General features: G+C 51.7%; 1 protein-coding gene across 2 annotated transcripts; it reads right to left on the bottom strand.

The window, feature by feature from the left end:
* Nucleotides 1-1,496: 1,496 nt before the first annotated feature.
* On the bottom strand, nucleotides 1,497-19,548 carry RHOBTB2 (Rho related BTB domain containing 2). 2 transcript variants are annotated; one of them, XM_029937692.1, is made up of 10 exons: nucleotides 19,009-19,548; nucleotides 14,775-14,976; nucleotides 13,990-14,093; nucleotides 13,300-13,485; nucleotides 11,701-12,719; nucleotides 11,286-11,404; nucleotides 9,520-9,670; nucleotides 6,228-6,316; nucleotides 5,330-5,435; nucleotides 1,497-4,069 (listed from the first exon to the last, which is right to left on the bottom strand). In XM_029937692.1, the coding sequence occupies exons 2-10, from the start codon at nucleotides 14,964-14,966 to the stop codon at nucleotides 3,852-3,854; spliced, it is 2,184 nt and encodes a 727-aa protein (XP_029793552.1). In that variant the 5' UTR covers nucleotides 14,967-14,976; nucleotides 19,009-19,548; the 3' UTR covers nucleotides 1,497-3,851. The 2 variants fall into 2 exon arrangements, with proteins under 2 accessions (XP_029793552.1, XP_029793556.1); XM_029937696.1 differs by lacking the exon at nucleotides 1,497-4,069 and having other exon boundaries at nucleotides 5,351-5,435; nucleotides 6,228-6,350.
* Between the last annotated feature and the right edge of the window lie 72 nt (nucleotides 19,549-19,620).

Genomic DNA, 19,620 nt, shown 5'->3' with positions numbered 1-19,620 from the left:
AAAAAGATTACGACTCGCTAGAAGCGCAGATGATGGTTAGCATTGTTTAGCAATAGAGTATTTTTTAATGAATATATTGTTTTCAACATAATGCTATTGCACATTTAATAGACCACAGTATAGTGTAGACATAACTTTGTATGTACTGGGAAACCAAATAATTCAGTTGACTCGCTTTATTGTGATACTGGCTTTTTGGGGTGGTCTGGAAGCGAACCTGCAGTATCTCCAAGGTGTGCCCAGTTATGTTTGTATGTGTACTACAAGTTGTTTTAGGGTGGCATTCTTTTTAGTTTGTGGCACTTTGTCATCCTAACAGCGTTGCATTTTTTACTTGTATTTATTATATTGTAAGATGCAGTCATGTTGAATGTGTGCATTTAGTTATGTGGAACTATTAATGCTTCAAGATGTGCATCTTCCTGTTTTTATATTTTTGTGTATGTTTATATGGGCATGAAGAACCTTTTGAAATGTACTGATTAGTTTGCTTACCCAAGTCACCTGAATGGGAGCAGGCCGCCATGCTATGAGTAGGAATACAAAGGGGGAAATGAAAAAGCCCACCTGTAGGGATGGCACAGTGCCCCCCGTGTGCAGTTAGCACTTCCCAGGATTAGATGGCCAGAAAGTTCTCAAGTGCCCACTCTCCAACATGATAGTTTTGTGGGTGCAGGAATATTTATATTAGTTCTGGGTAGATGTTTCCGAGTAAGGAGAATGAGAGGGAGTGGTATCCCTGAGCAGCCCTGTGTTTGCGTGCTCCTGAACTGGGCAGTCATGCTTGGACCTCCTTCTCATCCATGGAGAGGGGTGGGGGAGGGGGCAGATAGGTTCTATGTTTTGTGTCACTGCCGGCCACAGGAGTGACCCTTCAGCCCCATCTTCCTTCTTCAGTCCTTCCACCATATCTATATTCCAGTCACGCCCGCATTATGTCATAGAGATCATTCTCAGGGCGCTTGGTTTTTTTCCATCTCAAAGGTCTGTGTGTCCCCAGACTGGTGCGGCCGGGTCCAAATTGGAATTGCCTGAGCACGTGGGCACTTTCAGGGTATCCGTGTCCTAGTAGAGTTCCGTGGGGGCACAACCCTCATGGCCTTGCAGTTTACGTCCCTCTCCGGCTTCCTTCCGGAGGCCCTGCCCTGCCCCTTCCCTTTCCTGGAAGACCGGGTGTTTCCTGCCTCTGCTGTCCCTTCTGTGCCGGGTGCTCCTATCTTCAGAAGAAGCCAGGGATTTTTTTTTTTTTTTTTGGTCATCTGTCCCTTTCTCAAGAGAACTTGAGCGCCCATCCAAAGGATTAGCCTCATCAGTGTTTGTCATGCTTACTCATTTAAGGTAAGTTGCATCAGAGCACGAAGCTGAACCAGTCCCAATGGCACTTAGCACTCAATATGTGTTTCATTGGCGAATGGTGTTCTTTCATGCTTCTCTTCAGTGGGAGGTGTCACCTTTGAAGGGATTGTTGGACATATCAAACAATACAAGGACGGCCATTAGGTAGAAAATACTCATGTATTTATGAATTCATGACCAAATTAAATATGAAACCTTATATAAAAAGAGGTGTGTGTGTTTTTTTTCTCCCCTACCCTCCCAGTCTCCTCTAAAGCAGCTTTGAGCGACACGAGTACACGGGTCTGTGTTCTTGTGACCTGTCCTTCCTGTCTCCTGCGGAACTGGAATTCAGCCCTTCCTCCCTCCCGCCCCCCTGGGAGGACACCAGCCCTGGCCTGCCTCCCCCACAGCCTCCCTAGGTGCCATCTCTGGCTTGCACCAGGGCCTGCTGGGCTTGCACGGAGCAGCTAGGGAAAGGCAGTGGGTCCCTGAGGGGTAAGCCCACCCTAGTTGCTGGGGTGATCCTGTGGCTCCTCTCTGGTGGGCTTCCTGCACCACCTGAGCCAGCCTGACTTTCCCTCCCCTTGGCCCCTCCGCATCCTCATTAGCGGGCCACATCGCTCATGGATTCTTGGACTGTAGGTCTCTGCTCTCCCTCTTATCATGAGTTCCTGGGAGGCCCTAGGGGCCCACCTCTTGCTCCCCTCTCCAAGAGCAAAGGTGCTGGGTACAGAGCTGCACCTCCCCTCCCCGCCACACTCCCTCCTGCCCCTGCCTGCTGGCTCATCAACCTCGCTCTAAAGGCAAGGATGAGAACCAAGCCAGCCAGCCTGCCAGTCTAGACTCGGCACTACAAAACTGTGGCAGGATTTTCCTGTTTCTGTGTTTGCTTGATCCCAGACCTAAAGCCAGTGTCTTGCTGGTGGAGCCCACCCCAGGGTTCCACCCATCATCAGTGAGACTCTGACTTTTAAGTCTAAATGTGGTGTAGGGGGTGAAATATGGGTCAGGATCACAAAATAGGGAGAGGTCAGTTGTAGCCCAGCTTTTCCCCATGGGGCTGCAAGCTGTTGTCTTAACCCCCACAATCTTCCAGTCTTGTCCCCTACTTCCTGGGACTGACCTTGCTTTGCCACTCCTCCTTCCCTCTTACCCCAAACCAGCACTAAGTGAGATCATGCCCTATGATCTTTCATTACCTGGACTCCTATTCTCCAAGTTGGAGTCCTTTCCCTGACCTTTGACCCCAAGATATTCACATCCTGTGAAGTCACTCTCTGAAGTCAAGGGGGATAACTGATTCTCAAGATGGGCAAAGTAGGGGTCCAATGCCATGTCTGAGCCCTGAGACCACCCTGTTCCTGCTCCTGCAGCCTCCATCCCAGCACCCTGAGTGGGAACTGGTGCTGTCCTCTGAGCCAGCCTGTGGGACCAGGGCATCCTCAGTCACAGCAGGTGACAAGTCCTTTCCTGACAGGCACTAAATCGGTTCTACACCCTAAACTTCTGCGTTATCAAACATGGAGGCCCCTGTTTGTAAGCTATATAGGATCTTCTTCTAGTTTTCTTTGAGAGAATAGAGGCTAGCATGTTTTCGGGGGAGGGGTGATTTTGTCATTTCGGGGTTTGTTTTTTGTGTTTGCTCATTTGGCCCCACCGTGCTAAGAAGCCATGCTAACCAGAGGCAGGGGGAGGAGCCCAGAAGAGCATGGGGTTTCTGAGTCCAGACCCCACCACCCACGTTCTCCTCGCCCCCTGGCCCAGCTGTCTCCTTTGGTTCCCGTCTCAGGATCTGAGTGGTGAAGGACGGGGAGGGAGAAGTTTCTCACTGCACCATGAGGCGCCGCTCTGAGGCCCGAAGCTCTGGACAGTCTCCGCCAGCCTTCACGAGGCCCGGACAACTACCACCTTTGTGGGAGGGATGGCTGCAGAGTACAAACCTTCCCACCTGTGGCCTCGGCAGCTGCACCCCGGGATGTGGAAGCCTCGGGTTGGGTCTGAAGGCTTAATTTCTACCCTGACTTCTCCAGTGAGGATCTGAGTAGGCGCCATGGGGAAATGCCCACAAAACTTCTGCAGCCCTCAAGTCTACTGATGGAAAAAGGTGGCCATGAGAGACAGGACCCTCCCTGGGTGCTGCCGCCTCCTGGGAGGGGGCCGCCTCCACAGACCAAGACACCCGGCCCCATGGCTGGGAGAGTTTCCTTCAGGCACCAGCGTTCTCCAACCCAGAGTCAGCTCTCTGTTCCTTCCCTGCTCCCCACCTCTAGGCAATCATCGTCTCCTGCCCTGCTTTGGAACTGGGGACCCCTGCAAGGGTCCCCGTCCTGATCCGCAAAGCCCCCCTCCTCTCTTGCTGAGCTATGTTGGCTGGTGAGAACAGCTCTGCCCTTAGGGTCCTGGTTACGCGGGTCCCCTTGTCCCTGGAAGGTGGAAGGGGCAATGCAGAAGAGCAGAGGGGGCGAAGGCGAGTGGGGAGCACAGCAGCGGTGTCAGGAGAGGGTGGCGGCGTCTCAGACCACAGCCGAGGAGGAAGACGGGGATGACGAGGAGGCCGCAGAAGACGATGGTGAGGAGGGACTGTTCCAGAACAGCCACCGCCGCTTGGGCTGCCGTTTCAGGTGGAGATAGTCCTCCTTCTCACGTTCCTTCCGTGCCCGCTGGTAGTGATCTTCTTCCTTTAGGTACCAGACAGGCGGCCACCGGTGCTTCTCAAAATACTCCTGGTTTTCTGGAGCAGAACAGCAGGGCAGTCGTTAGAGGGCAGGAGAAGGGGAAAGAGGAGGGCTGGGGCATGGAGGGGCCCAAGGGTTGCCCGCAGCAGCCCCCACACTGCCATGGGGACCTGCGGAGGCCTCCATCTGGGTATCAGCCCTGCTTTCAGAGCCGATGGTACAGCTGCAGGCTTCCTGAAGAAAGTCAATGCCGGTGGTGGGGCCAACGGCATTGGGAAAAGGTCCTTCCACTATGCTGGGATATATGCTGGCCCTGGGAATGAACTAGGCTGGACGGAGCACGAGGAGGGAGGAGGGCAGGAGGGTGCTGGGCATGGCTGGAGTGACAGCACTGGTGGCTGGTGGAGCTGGGTTCTGAGGGAAGCATAGGGAGGGCGGGCTGCAGGACAAAGAGGGAAAGCCTAGAGGGAAGGCTAGGCTGAGGGGTTTGGACTGATTCTGGAAGGTATGAGGGGGCATGCAAGGTTTAGACCAGGGCAGTGATGTGGTTGGAGCTGTGCTTTAGACAGAAAATGCCACAAGGGTACAAAGGAGAGACCAGGGTTGGGAGGACAGGAGGGCGCAGGGGACAGCCTGGCAGCAGGGAGAGGGGCACCACAGAGTGGAGGGTGACTAGTGAAGAACTGAAGAGATGAGTGGCAGGAACCCCGGGAGGCCAAAGCACCTCTCCCTGGGGCTTGGGCAGTTCCTTCTGGGTCCTGGGACTGGAGACCTTCATTAAGCAGAGGTGGGACCACAGGGACCTCAGAGGATATCTGGACCTGTGCTGTCTACCTATGCCCCTTTCTAGGTTGTGAAATCAACGTGGTGGGTCGTGAGCAGCATTAAAAACAATTTGTATAGTTTTTAGATGTGTACTGGCTCACAACATAAAATGTATTTCTTATTGTGGAGTCTTGCCTGAAAAATATCAATACAGAAAAAAAAAATACCAAGTCCGAAATACCAAAACACCAACAAAACAAAGCAAAACAAAAACCACAAACCCACCAAAACACCTGTTTTGTACTCGTGAGAGCTAGAAGCCCAGAGAAGATAAGTGAGTTGCCCGAGGTCCCCAACTGTCCTGCCCTTTGCCTTGGCTCCCCTCTGCTTAGCTGGATATACCTTGACAGGCTGCTCCCCACCCACAAGGTCAAGTTCAGCCCAAGGATCTTTGGCAGCCACCAGATGCCCCAGGGTCAAGTCAGAGATCTGGACCCAGGTTGAAGCCCCTTCAAGGGGGGTGGAGCACAGACCCCGCCGGAATCGCTCACCTGGGGACATGGCCTTCATGTCTCGGGGGAACTTGCGGCACACGTTGTTGTAGTTGGTGCAAATGTGGTGGAGACACCAGTCAGCCAACTGGTACGCGCAGTGGAACTGAGGACAAACAGAAGAACATCTGTGCTGGAACCCCAGGGCAGGGTCTGCACAGACCCCTAGAGCTGTCTTCTGAGCCAAAGCTTTGGTGTAGACAGGCAACAGCCCTGCAGTTGTATAGAGCCCATCTTGAGAGGCAAACCCACACAAAAGTGTGAGAAAACACTTACTTTGCTCCCTGGCACTGTCCCCACCACCATCGAGTCACCTCTGTCCTGCTCCCACCATCCAGGACATCCATAACCGTGTGTGGTGCCTTCTGACTGTGTCTGTCCTCTTTAGATCCCACCCCAGAAATGTCTTCCTCCTCCCGCCAGGGACCAAAGCGGTCTGCACTAAGGTGTAGACAGCTGTGTCTGCATGCCTCCGAGCTGCAACTCCAACTTCACCAACTAACTTCTGGTGGTAGAATTCCCACACTCAGAAGGTTAGTGTGGGAGATTGTGTTTGTTTGCTGGGGAATGAGGAAGTGGGCAGCGAATTTTAGATGAGGAGGCCTCAACCTAAGGCAGGCTGCAATCATATCTACACATGAGACTGGGCTTCCTTCCCCTTCCCCACGGTTTTGCATGATGCCTCAGTCCCTTCCCGCCGGATAGCCTTTCCTCTCGGCAGGTCAGAGTGTATCTTCTGGCAGGAAAGATGAGATGGGCCCTGCTGAATCAGGGAACCAAGTCTAACAAGGGGCTCCCTTCCTGCCCACTGCCTCCCGGTCTTCTCCAATCACTGCCAATGAGCATACAGAGCCCAGAGTCAAGAATGTTGGAGACATCCCTTTCCCAGCCATCGTACCTGAGCCAGTTCTAGGAACACAAGGACGTCCCCATCAATGTCCACCATCATCTGAGTTGCTTCCATGAGCCCAGTCACTGTGTACTGCTCTGTGACACACACAGCCAGGAATTAGCGGAAGAACTGTATGAATGGATATGTACTCAGTTTACCTCCCAGCAGGGGCCCCGCTGCAGGGTGAAGAGAGATGAGGCCAGGTGGAAGTCCCAACAGACCAAGAAAGGCCATAGCCAGTTTAAGTCTGCTCCCACAAGTGAAGAAATTGGGATTAGAACAAGGCTTTCCTAGTGGAGTGGGGATGGGGAGTGAAAGTGGATGTTAGAATCACATAAGAGAATTGTTCAAACTACGTATGTCACACCCAGTAGTCTGATCTATGTAGGGTGAAAGCTCCCAGTGGAGCCAGCCATTGATACTGATGGGAGGGGGTGGTAAATCACAGGTTTGCTGAGAACTATGAATCAGAACTATTGAGTAAACCTAGATATTTGTATTAACTTAGATCTTATAACAAATTGTATACTAACCTTACATTTTAGGTTAAAACATTTACATTGGGAAACTAAACACTCTTAATCCTGAAGTTTAACTGTATCAGTATGAACTCATCAGGTATCTTTAAAATATACTTCCCAGCTCAGTCCATGGAAAAGACCTAGAAACAACAGCTAGAAATGGTACAGTAGTCATGGGCATCCGTAATCCACAAATTATAGCCTTGAAATACCATTTCCAACTATAAGAAGCAGACTTCTTAGAGAAATGGCTGATTCCAGGTCCAGGGCAGGAAATGTACAAAATGAACCTGGAACATCTTGTCATTCCACATAACCAGAGAGCTCACTCTGGTGCCAACTTGAAGAGATTCCTGCTGGCGAAAGGTGCAGTGCAGTATTTCAGCTTTAATAAAGTAACTACAATTATTGGAAACCGATTGAGTGCATTCAAATCTAAAAGTTGGGAGTATTCTTTAAAAATAAAAACTAACTGGACACCCTCAAAAGGTGATGGAAAGCAAATTTATTTTGAAAACTGGTCAATAAGAGGAAACAATCAAGTATTCATCTGCTCCTCCTGAATGAACCATACTACTGGATAAACAAAGAGGAGGAGAAGCTTCTTTCCTTCTAGAAGGATTCCAACAGATAAAGGAGTGACTGAATTGGAATATTACCATTTCACAATACCGAATAAATCAGCGGACCTACTGATACTCAGTGGCTGCTAACACAGCAAAAGAGAAAAAGCTTCTTTATGAAAAACAGAAATGGGGTGCCTAGCTGGCTCAGTCAGTGGAACCTGATCTCGGGGTTGTGAGTTCGAGCCCCACGTTGGGTGTAGAGATTACTTAAAAATAAAATCTTAGACAAACAAACAAAATAAAATAGAAACAACCTATGAAGTGGTCTTAGAAAAAGAAAATTGAATATGAATCTGACCTAGCCTCTAGATCCAACAATCAATCAGTGAAAATCAAGATTTTCTAGAACATCAGTGGGTTTTTTCCAATAGATAAACTGCAAGTGGAAAAAAAAATAATGGACAAGGAACCTTTAGATTAGAAGAAACTTAAAAGGCATATACAAAATAAAACCATGCTACTATGTTTAAGGATGCACGCTTAGAAGATAAAACTATGGAGAGTAAGGTAGTGAGACCATAAGAAATACCCTATAAAATACTAATAGGTAAAGCATTACTCCTGAGGAGGGGGACCTGGGACTCAGGTGGACAGGCAGGGGGCTTCTGCTGTGGCTGGTAAGGGGCTAGTTCCTGATGTGGCTCATTTGACTCTATAATAATTCACAAAGCTAAACATATATTTCATGTATTTGTGTTATACTGAACAATAAAAAAGTTTTAATCCTGAATTAATAACTTCATAGAAAGCATATCTCATGAAATATAAAGCATTGCTGATTCTACCATGCTCAGCATTTTCTGCTAATCCTTGGCAGGGTCCCCACACAACACATGTTTGTATGTTTTGTAGGGTTTATGGACCATTTCACAGGAAAAGTTACTCAGTGGTATTTTCTATAAGCCTTTCCATGCAACAGTGCAGCTTAACATTTTTGATGGCTGACTTGTTTCTGATTGCCCGCTATGATAAGACAAACTTATAGAAACATCTTTATATATATTTTGCCTTTGGGTCATTTCTTTGGAGATAGTCTTTCAAAAAAGTTGAATTACTTGGTCCAAGAGTTTGGAAGTTGTCAGTGCTCTGTAAAGACCATACCTCTCTTTTAGGCAGCTATGGTGGGCATACTGTTTCAGCTGTGATCTTTAGAAGCCTCTCTCTTTCTCTGCACCCTAAAGCCCTCTGCGTTTAAACTAGGGTCCCTGGACTCTCTGTAGACTCAACATTTCAGTTCTGATTAATGATTTCTTCCTTCTTCTTATGACCAAGCGCCATCTTAAAACTAATTTCTTATCACAGTTTGCTGTTTTCCTCACATGTGGGTCCCAGTCTTGATCATCTGTCCAGTGCCCCAGAAGCTCTGATGCTAGGTCCTTCTCTGAATCTCAGCTCAATTATCTAAGGCCCTGCTCTCTGCCCCCAACCTGCCCAAGAACATGAACCCCGATATGAACACCAGCACAGCACAAATGCCAATTCCAACCTCAGTGGGAGCCTTCTGCCTGGCCTTCTGATCACTGGCCCCAGACCCCCTTCATTTGGACACACCATTCCTGTCCTCCAGCCCTTTGGTCCCCAGTGGCCTGCTGCTTAGTGTCCCTGTTGCCTCAGGCCCTGCTCCACCCCCGAGGACCTCTGCACCTGGCCTATTCTAAAAGCTGAGCTCCAGCTCTCATGGTCTTTTCAAGGAGCTAAGCAGGTAATGTTTATTGTCTGTTTCTGGAAGAAGAAAGAGAAAGCGAAGGTGGAGGAGAAGGAGGAGGAAGACAAGAAAGAAGAGAAGAGAAAAGAAAGAAGGCAGAGGAGGAGAAGGACTAAAGAGGGGGTGGGGAATGAGGAACTGCATTCTACTCTTCTTGACTTGACTTTGCCCGAGTACCGCCAGCTGGTAGAACACTGAGCACTGTCATCTGCTGGAGACCAAGCCAGTTGGGCCCAAAACCCTTTGCGGAAAGCCTACATCATGAACCCATCAAGCACGTCTCTGTCACTTCTTTACATCTGTGTCCTCTCCAAACCCCAATACGCATCGACACATTTCACTGGGTGTAAACACATTCCCTCAGTGCTAGCAGCCTGTCCCCTAGGAGAAGAAATAATGACTTCTGGAGGTTTTCCCGGCTTCTCCCCTAGGAGGCCCCCATGTACCTGTGAGGGCAACCAAATGTGGCAGGCAGAGGCGGTTGGCCAAGATGATGAGCTTCATGTCATCCAGGTCGGGACTGGAGGTGAACATGCCCGTGTAGAGGTATTCCAGCACTGCCCTCATGCAGCTCTTGCTCGTGTAAGGGAATACCACCTGCAGGGGGGAGGAAGACCGGAGGCCTCAGTGAGGTCCAGCTTTTGGGAAGGAGGACCTCAGGTCTGAGAAGCTCAAAAGGCCCTGGCCCACATGGCTAGCTCCCCCAGATAGGTGGCCATCCTGCCGCTGCCCCTGCACCAGCTCAGGAAGCCTCGAAGTTATACATCCCAGAGCAAAACCCTGCATGAAGCCCATGTGCTGACAGCACCAGGAAGCAGGGCTCTGACAGCTTTTAAAAGGACCTAGAGATTCTCACTGGAGCACTTCCAAAGCCATGCTGGCTTGGAAGATGTTTAAAGGAATCCTTCCTTTTACCTGAACCCACACCCCAGCCCCTCCTGGACTGGCAGAGGGCAGTGTGAGGGGGATACGAAGGAGCAAAGCCAACACGGGCTGGCTTCTCTTGAGCCACCTGACACAGCTGCTTTGGGCCCCGGGGATCTCTTCGGAGCAGTGCTGCAACAAAAACTGCTTTCTCATCAGACACAAGTCTCCCCAGGCTGCGTGTGAATTGTCTGGAGCTTTGAGGCTGCTTCTGTGGCACCCAGAAGTGCGCAGGGCTGGCCACCCCTGGGGCTCTGGGGAGCACTCGGTCTCACACTCACAGAAGCCAGTCCCACTCATGCTTCAAGGATCAGAGACGAACTCACATTTCAATCCCTCCACTTAGCCTTCCAAAAGGGCTTTCTTCCCAGAAACGTTAAGAAATCCCTATTCTGTGTCACGGGACGCTATGGTGTTAGTCTAGTCTTTCACTCAAGTGTTTGGTGAGTTCTTACTGAGGGACCAGTGTGGATGGGATGCGGGGGTGAGGTGGGGATGACTTGGCAGAAGTAAAAGACCCAGTCCCCACACTTGAAAGAAATCCTAGACCAGTCAAGAAAACTGTGTGGACATTCCGAACCTCACACAGTTGCACAAAGTTGTACCTTCTTAACTGTGAGGCTGAGTGATGGACAATTAATGGTATAGGAGCTTAAAGAAAATGAGAAGGGGCGCCTGAGTGGTTCAGTAGGTTAAGCGTCCAACTTCGGCTCATGTCATGAGCTCGCAGTTTGTGAGTTCGAGACCCGCGTCAGCTCTCTGCTGTCAGGGCAAAGCCTGGTTCAGTTTCCCTGTCCCCCTGTCTCTCTGCCCCTCCCTTTGCTCTCTCACATGTGCATTCTCTCTCAAATATAAAAAATAAACTTAAAAAAAACAGCGATGGATTCATTTTAGGACACACAGAATTTTTTCCAATTGGTTCACATGGGTTAGGGGAAAGCCAGATAACAATGTATAGAGCCAAGGAACTGGAAGTCTTGAAGTCCAAACCTCTCCTTTCTACTTAACATAACTTTATACCAGACACTTAACTTCTCAAGGGCCTTACTTTCCCTATAAAGTGGGAACACTCTGCCATGTGTAAGAGGTGTGTGTGAAGTGATATCGATGATGTATCAAAAGTGCTTTCTAAACCATACAGTGAAAATGTTACTATAATTCCCCAATATATCATAAAATCCTTGCCTATGGGAATCACCTCATCATAAACCTCTGGCATAGCAGATGCCTCAGGTATGAAGTGTGTAGGTCTCGCTCTCCCTCCCACCCATTCCCATCCTAGCCTTACCTCCCTGGTGGAACTCTCCACAAATGGCCCCCCAAACATGGCAGCCATCCAGTCACAGCTGGAAATCAACAGGGGCTTATGGGCGCTGATGGTGCCATCATCCAGGATGAAAGTTACATCTGTCCAGGAGAAGAGGCATCATATGAGGATGTGGCAAAAGAATGTGGGACAACCAACCCCAAAGACTGACACTGTGCCCAGATAACCCACTTCCTTCCAAAGCAACAGCTGTAGAGTGCTACATGACCAGGCTCTCAGTTTTGGGGTACTAGGCTTTCAGGAGCAGAGCCAACATATCTCCAGGACATCAGCAGATAACTCAGGATGCTAATCAGACCAACCTGGACTCTTAAGAAGGCTACCTGGAGGGAACTCCCCTGCCTTCAGGCAGTGGGTTCCTAAGTACAATCCATACCTGAAAAGGTGCCCTTTGCCAAGCATTCCTTAACCCGGTTGGTCCGACGGACATGGAAGGCCTTAGTGATCTCTTGGTTCATGAAGGCCTCATTGTTGAGAATGTTGGCCACCATCATGCGTAGATCAAAGACCTCAAGCAGTTCAGCAATGTGGGCGATGTGCATGAGGTCCCGCTCATTCTCGTCCAGCTCCCCAGTGTATAGGTACTTGAGAACAGCCCGGAAGGGCCCCGGCTGGATGGAGTTGTCCATTTTTACCACCACCATCAGCCGTGATTTGTAGGTCAGAGGATCCTCTGCCATCTCTTCCTGGATGCTCACAAAAGCTCGGCTCCAGGAAGACAGTACTCGACCCCTCCCTGGCAGATACCCTGTTCCATTGCCCCGTAAGATCCCATCACTGGTTGAGGCACGGAGCCCAGCAGGACCCGAGCCCCCACTCTCCTCCACACTCTCGCACACATCAAAGCTGGCCGCCCGAAGCAGGAAGTCCCGGCCATGGTGGTGGTGGTGGTGATGATGGTGGTGATCAGGGTGACCCCGGTGGTCCTCTGGGCGAGGGCCCCCTGGCCCTGAGGGGCCCCCCAGCTCCCCCTCACTCAGGTCCATGAGGAACAGGTCGTAGAACTTGGAGGAGGAAGTGGAGAGGTAGATCTTGTGGGCAAAGATGCGCACCCGCTCCTGCAGCACCAGTATGACATCCGCGCACAGCGGGTCCTCCAGGAGGTGGGCGGGGCACTCCTCGCTGCTGGAGGGGGGATCTGGCACCACGATGATGGGGGGAGGCGGCTTGGGAGGCAAGAAGGGCGCCTGCAGCAGAGGCCGCTGCACATTGCGGAGGTGAGATTTCCAGAACTGCAGGTGCCGGCGGGAGATGAGCGCTGCACGGATGGCGTTGTCAAAGACATCCTTGATGCCGAACTGGGCCACCACACTGGTCTCGTAGTAGGGGATGCCCAGCTCCTTAGCTACCTCTCGACCCTTCTCCGGGGGAAGGATCTCATTGGGCTTGATGGGCCTGGTAGATTCAAGAAGGAAAACTCAACATGTTGATGAGGGAAGAGGGGAGGGGAGAGGCAGGGAGAGACAGCTCTCCAGAGCCTGTCTGTTCTCCAAGGGACTGGAGAGTTTCTGCTCAGGACTGTCTCTGCCCCACTCCTGCCCTTTCTCCTCTGTCTAGTCAAATATTACCAGTCTTTCAAGGCCCATTCCAATCCCCTCTTCTGGCAGAAAGGCTTCTTTATTTCTGCCCCGCCCCCAGCCCTAAGACCTCCAGCAATGAGCATGCAATGCTCCACATTGGTTTTTAACATGTTCATATATCAAGTTCATCTCCCAGCATGATTATAAGTCCCTTTCACGCAAAGATACCTCTTTTTTTCCCTTCTCTCCCATAGTGCTTAGCCCAGTATTGCCCACACAAGGTCTAATAGATGAATGAATGAATGAATAAATGGGAACTCTTTCTGGCCCTCTGTATGGCTTGCTTCAAATGAAGGGTAAGGTGTGAGGCTGAGTGGATTCCTTCAGGGAGCCATGGAGATGCTCCCCCTCCTCCATCAACCTCCTTCCCTTCCCTGGGCACCAACAGCCCTTACCTAGCCAAGGGTCGTCTGGCCCTATTGACAGCCTCCAGGTCAGCATAGCGCAGGTCCAGCTGGCAGCCCACCAAGATGACAGGTGCTCGGGGGCAGAAGTGCTTGATTTCTGGGTACCACATGGTCTTGACATGGTGGAGGGAATTGGGGTTGGCAATGGAGAAGCACAGAACCACCACATCGGATCTGGGGGTGGGAGAGTGAGGTTATGGGCAGAGAAAGCTAGTGGTGGAATAAGGGAGAGCACGCACACACTCCCCACCCTATGCAACAGTCCCACATCTGTCCTCTGTATCTGCTCACATGACTTTACACAGAATGTATAATAACAGCACCTCTAGTTTAGCATTTTAGACCTTTCAGACGCCCTCGTTTTGACCTCACAGTTATCTTACAGTTTAGGAAGTACTATTTCACAAACCACGGCTGAGAAAATAATTTTAGAACAGTTCCCCTAATTGCTCATAGTCACAGAGCCGATAGGTAGCAAGGCTCAAAGTCCTACCTGGCCTCCTGACTCCAAACCCAGCTCCTTCCACTGCCCCGGGCTGCCTCTGCTGTGAGGATCTGCCATGCTGTTTTCTCTGCTCTCTCCTCCCAGCTTAAATTTCCCAGCATTGCTCCTTCCTCGGGAAAGCAGAGAAAACCTACCCACCTGGCTCCCTGCAGGCAACCAGAGGCCTGACCTACCTCCCATAAGCAAAGCGGCGGTCTTTGTGGTGGTCTCCAAAAGTGTCCCAGAGGCGGAGGGAGACACTGACATCATCTACCACATCTCTGGAGCGTTCCAGCACCTGTGGGGTGGGCCGGGGGAGAGGAGTGGGAAGCGAGGGCAGTAGTTCTAGGGGCCTCCACAGGTCAACTCGGGCTGGGGCCAGCTCATCCCTGAGGGTCCCATATGGCATGGGGGTGGAGGGACAGAGTCAGTACCTACGTCTGTGTGCCCTGCCCGACACTCTGTCCAGGGGCCATCTCTGCAGAGTCAACGGCAAGAGCGGCCTCTAAGCTGGCCAGATGGAAAGAGACTAAAGGGCACACTGTTATGGTGTGGAAGGGAGCTCAGGGAGCCTGCCCTGTTTCTAGCTTCACCCGCAAGTTGAAAGCCTCTGATTTTGGTATTGGCCAACAGCTTCTCTGTTCCTCTCTGCCCTCTGCTCTCCAACGCCTCCCTCCCCTCAGCGCTCCCCATTACTGGGGGCTGTGATTGCAAAAGACGCAGTGCTCCAGGCAAAGCGTGGGTCTCAGGCACCAGCTGGGCCACGCAAACCCCAGATAGTTAAGGATCCCTCCCCCGGGGTGGGCTCACCTCAGACCTTTCTCCGGGGGCTCCTTCCTCTTCTGCTGCTACCCCATCCCCGGGAGCCTCCGTGAGCTCAGCACAGGCCCAGCTGAGTTTGGAGACACCGAGCTATGGTTTGGGAAGAAGCCCAGATTCGCAGGGTGGGACCCCCAGCCAAGTGGCCTTACAGCCTTACCTCCTGGCACACCCGATACTGGTCGATGGCCCAAACCGTGGGCACATGGGTGGCGAGCAGCTGGTACTGGGTGAGCGTGGCATTGCAGGCCCGGGCACAGATGAGCCTGGTCTTGCCCACCGCGTTGTCTCCCACCACAACGCACTTGATGGTCTCTACGTTTGGCCTTTCATAATCCATGTCAGAATCCATTAATTGGGACCTGAAGAGGAGGAGCACAGTGGTCAAGGTGGCTCCACACACCAGCTCCCTGAGGGCCAGGGCCAGTGGCTCTCCTCAGCCGGGACCAGCCCCTTTGCCAGCATTTGCCCAGAGATGGGCAATAGTTCCATGGGGCCTAAGAAGCTGGGGGCCCATTCAGGCTGAGAGGAGCAGTTCCGGCCGTGTGAACCACTTGTCTGCCTCCTGTTGCCACCACCCTCCTGCTGGGCTCCTGGCCGGGAGAGACCTGTGAGAGAACCCTAGGCAGACCTGCCTTGGGCCTGTCCCCACTCTCCCAGGAAGAGGAAAGTCTGCCTGGGAAGCTCACTCATCATCCGCTCTCCTCCTCTGGGCAGCAGAACAACAAACAGCTGAGAAAAGCAGAGTTCGGGCCAGGTTCCCACCGCTTCCCAGCATGGCTAAGGGTAGGGCCACTTTAAAATTTAATGGACTTATCAGAGCTGGGTGGCAGCTCTCCTGGCCTCCACCTTTGCCTCTCTCCCTCCCCGGTGGGAAATTTTCAAACATTGTCTATGGCTCCCCTCCAACGCTATCCCCCAGCCCCTTTCAGGGAGAGGCCAGCGGTTTTCTTCCCAGTCTCTCTGGGCTGGAGAGGTTCTGGATGCACCCGAGCAGCCCATGGGCCTCCCCTCTCCTGTTCTGGGCCTGTCCTGTTGCCTGGATGGCTCACGGGGCTACAGGCCCAGTTTTGAGATGGCAGAGGGGATAAACATGGGCCTGTGACTATGCACTCGATGGCCAGGGGCCTGGCCACCCTACTCAGGCATACACCTGCAGGCAGCCTCAGGGAGAGGAATATATGCGCCTTTCCACCTTCCCCATTCCTAGGGAGGAGGGTTTTCAGGCTGAAAGCCTCCAGACAACTGGCTCTCCCGGAAGGTGCTCGCTCAGTTGGCTGCATGGGTGATGGGGCTGCTAGACGAAGCAGAGGGCCAGAAACTTGGGCCTGAATTTCCAGGCAAATGCTTGCCTCAGTTTCCTTCTGTGTTGGGCACAGAGGGAGCGCTTATCCACCCAGAGAGACGGATGGCTCAAATGAACAAACAGAGTGCCCTTCTGTAGTTGAAGTGTCATGTTGGGGCTTAAAAGCTGTCCCCAGCAAAGACCCCTCAGCGTGAGGGCTTAGTGGCGCTTTGGGTGGCAGTCTCCCAGTAGCATCTACTCTCCTGAAATGGAAGAGGGGAGGGGGGTGGGGTCAGGGCAAAGCAGGCATTATTAGGAAACCCAGTTTCACCCAGGTCACTTGGCTTGCTCCTGCTCTCTGTCCCTGTGTGCACGAAGTCAGTCGGGGGTTGGAACACCGTGGAGGACTCCTTCCTAGGCCAAGGAAGGCTGAGCTCATAAGAGTCCTGGAGGCAGTCCAGGTGCCCTCACTGCTGAGCCATCCAGCAAGAGGGCAAGGCCACCAACAGCAACAAAGCAGCTCTACTCCTGCCGGGCTGTAACTGGACGCCAGCATGCAGGAATGCAGAACTGAAATATCCAAGTAACGATGGCAACTGGGATTTGCACGAGTAGATACATCTCAGCAACCTAAGCAAAAAGTGCAGCAAGGACTTTTCAATGAGACAAGCACCCCCTCCTTGGAATTTTACAAGAACTGGACTCTAATCAACAAGGGGTCTCCACGCAGTCCCTCCCGAGTCTCCAGTGCAATCCTCTGCAAGATTCCTCCTGCCCCCTCCACCCGCCTCGCCCTCCTCAGTGGGCAGCCATTATTCTAACCACCATCTTGCCTCCTCCCTACTCTCTCCTGAGCTGAGGACCAGGAACCCCACGTTGATGGTTCCTGGTCTCAAGTCAGACAACTGGGAAGGAATCACCTGGCCTGTAGTTTCTGTTCTAAAAATTGAAGGACAAAACAGACAAAATCCCAAATACAAACGTGATTAGCTGGAGGAGAGACTAAAACCCACTAGACAAAAAAACTTTCTCAGATGTAGGTTGTAATGGCATGTGGGCGTGTAAGCAGAAGGGGGCATGAGGAGGTACGGAGGAGGAGGGGGATCAGTTCTTCAATCCAGGAGCATCTGGAAGGCGAGGAAGATGCCAGAATGCCAGCAGAGCAATGCAGCTTCAAAATCAGAGTGTTTATGACTAAAATACCCCTGTACATCTCATGCACCTCTAGGGTTAAGTAGGGGACAGCCAACCAACAAGTAGGAGAGGAACAAACACTGCCATGAGTTAAGACAACAACCTGCTGGGGGCTACTCAGGCTGAACAGCCTCTCTTCATCCATTCTTCGGCTGCTCCTGCAGCCTTCCCCTGCCTGTTCTTGGACTTCCTCCTTATATTTACCATTCTCATCCACTCCACCCCTGTCCCGACTGCCGTATTGCATTTCTAGGAAACTTCATGCCTAGGAAAGGGCAAATCACTACACTTCTCTAGGCATCAGTCTGCCCTTCTGGAAAATGGGTATGAAAGCTTTGGAAGAAAGTTTCCCAAATCTTAGTGAATTCGTGGCAAGAGAGTCTGGGCAGAAAGGAGGTATTTGCCTTCTTATGTAATCTGGTATTATATAATGCTAGATTACATATCTATATATGTAATTCTATCTCTCTTTATAATACAGACTGGCCCAATTAAGCCAGCAGGCAAAACTCTTAGTTGAATCAGACCGGTCTTAAAGGAGGGTCCTGTACTGGAGAGAGCGTGCCAAAGCCACCAGTAATGTAATTTCTGCTCTAGATTATTGCTACTTTACTGTATCATTGCTGATGTATGATGATACAACCCACTCAATGAGCTTCTCAATTTCCCCTTCCCTGGCACTCTCCTTCAATGACTCTAGACTTTTCTGCATTCTCATTCCTCTGAGCCTCTAGACTAACCTCCATAAATTATGGCTTCCTTGCCATTCTGCCCTGGGTATCACAACCCCCAATTCATTCCTCTCCTTCAGTGATCCCAGAATACACAGATCCTCCCTCCTCATCCTGTCCCATGATCCCTGTCCCCCTCTCCACAAACAGCCTCCTGTCCACTGTTCTCCCAGCTTCTTGTGCTCAGGCCAGGCCAAAAGGCAAGGTGTGCTTAAATTAGCTACAACCCTCAGTGGCTCCCAGTCCCACCCCCAAACCCCTACACACACTCTTTACAGAGCCCAGAAAAGCCCCCCTTTCCCTCCCACACCTGATAGGAGGCTTGTTCATCTGTGGCTGCCCTAGTCTGGTTGTCAAGGAAACGACAGAATCTCCCTGGGAGCCTGGCTGTCTCCTAGCAACCAATATCCCACATCCTGCATCTTACAAAATGCAAAAGAGAGGAATATCCTGAAAATGAAGGTAAAAATCGAAGAGGATGGATAGGAAGGGACAATCGGGAAGAGAAGACCAGAGAGGATGGCCTTGGAATTAAAGGAGGCTGCCAGTGGGTTGCTGACATTGTAATATTGGGGAAGGTGGGGAGATGAATCCTTCCTGCAGATCCAATGGACAGCAAGGCTCAAAGGGATCCTGAATGATCATATTAACAAAAAATGCAAACCTAAACACATAAAAAAAAAGCCTTCTCAGACATCAACAAACAATGCTAAGCATCTCTCCCATAGTTTGCCAGAACTCTGATGCACAGACTGCAATGGAGTTGGGTTGAAAGAAACATCTCCGGAACGGCTAGTAAACCATCCAAAATTCCATTGGTTTTTAACAGAAACATTTCCACCACTCTGGACCTTTTTTTCCTGACACACTGCTCTGCACACACACACGAGATAAAAATAATTTATTTTAAAAATGGGGAGAGGGAAAGGCCACGACACGCCAAGGCAATCAAGTCATCTTCCTTTCCCTAGAAAAACCCAGAAGAGGTTAGTCTCCCGACCTCCCCCTTTCCGCCCCCCGCCACCCGAGACCCCAGCAGCTAAAGCTATACCGAAGGTGAGAAGGGGAGCCAAGGGGATGTGAGAAGGAAAGCAGATAGGGCCGGGGAGGGCACAGGACGGAAAAGCGGCGCGTTTCCAGGCAGCCTGCAACCCGGCCATAATAGACATTAATCATTTACTTACACCACTACATGTGACGGGGTAATTTCTAGTGTAAGGAACACATCTCTTCCTGCTAAACACGCTCATTTTAGTGAAATGTCTGGGGTCACTCCGCGCGTGCAAGTTAGGACGATGCCAGCGCCGCCGCGCTGCTGCTGCTGCTGCTGCTGCCGCTGCTGCTGCTGCCGCTGCTACAGGCTCTGGGCCCGGGTCGAGCTAGATCAGAAACTCTGACAGAGCAGCCCAGGCCGGACGGCGGGCCGGGAGCGGCCGCGCGCGCGGTACTGCAGCCATTGCCTCTTCCGGATCAGCATCTCCCCGCGCCCCGGGCGCCCAATGTCATGGAGGCGCGCCGGAGTGGGCTGCGCGCTGCCGCTCCGACCTCCGACGGCAGGGCCGCACCGCGGCCGCAGGTCCTCTGGCTGCGGAGGCTGGAAGCAACGCGCAGTTGAGGAGGAGAGGGGCGAGGCTGCCGCCGCTACGCGCCCGGCCCGCTCAGGAGGCGCGGCCGCGAAGACGCCTAGCGCTGCAGTCCTGGGGACCGCTCTCGACCTCCTTTTTTCATTCACAAAAAAAGGAAAGGGGAAAAAAAAAAGAAAGGGAGGAAGAGAAGGGGGAAAAAAATCGCACCCA

This window comes from Suricata suricatta, chromosome 1 (genome assembly GCF_006229205.1).
Source record: "Suricata suricatta isolate VVHF042 chromosome 1, meerkat_22Aug2017_6uvM2_HiC, whole genome shotgun sequence".
Taxonomy (NCBI): domain Eukaryota; kingdom Metazoa; phylum Chordata; class Mammalia; order Carnivora; family Herpestidae; genus Suricata; species Suricata suricatta.
This window is presented reverse-complemented; position numbering and strand designations above follow the sequence as displayed.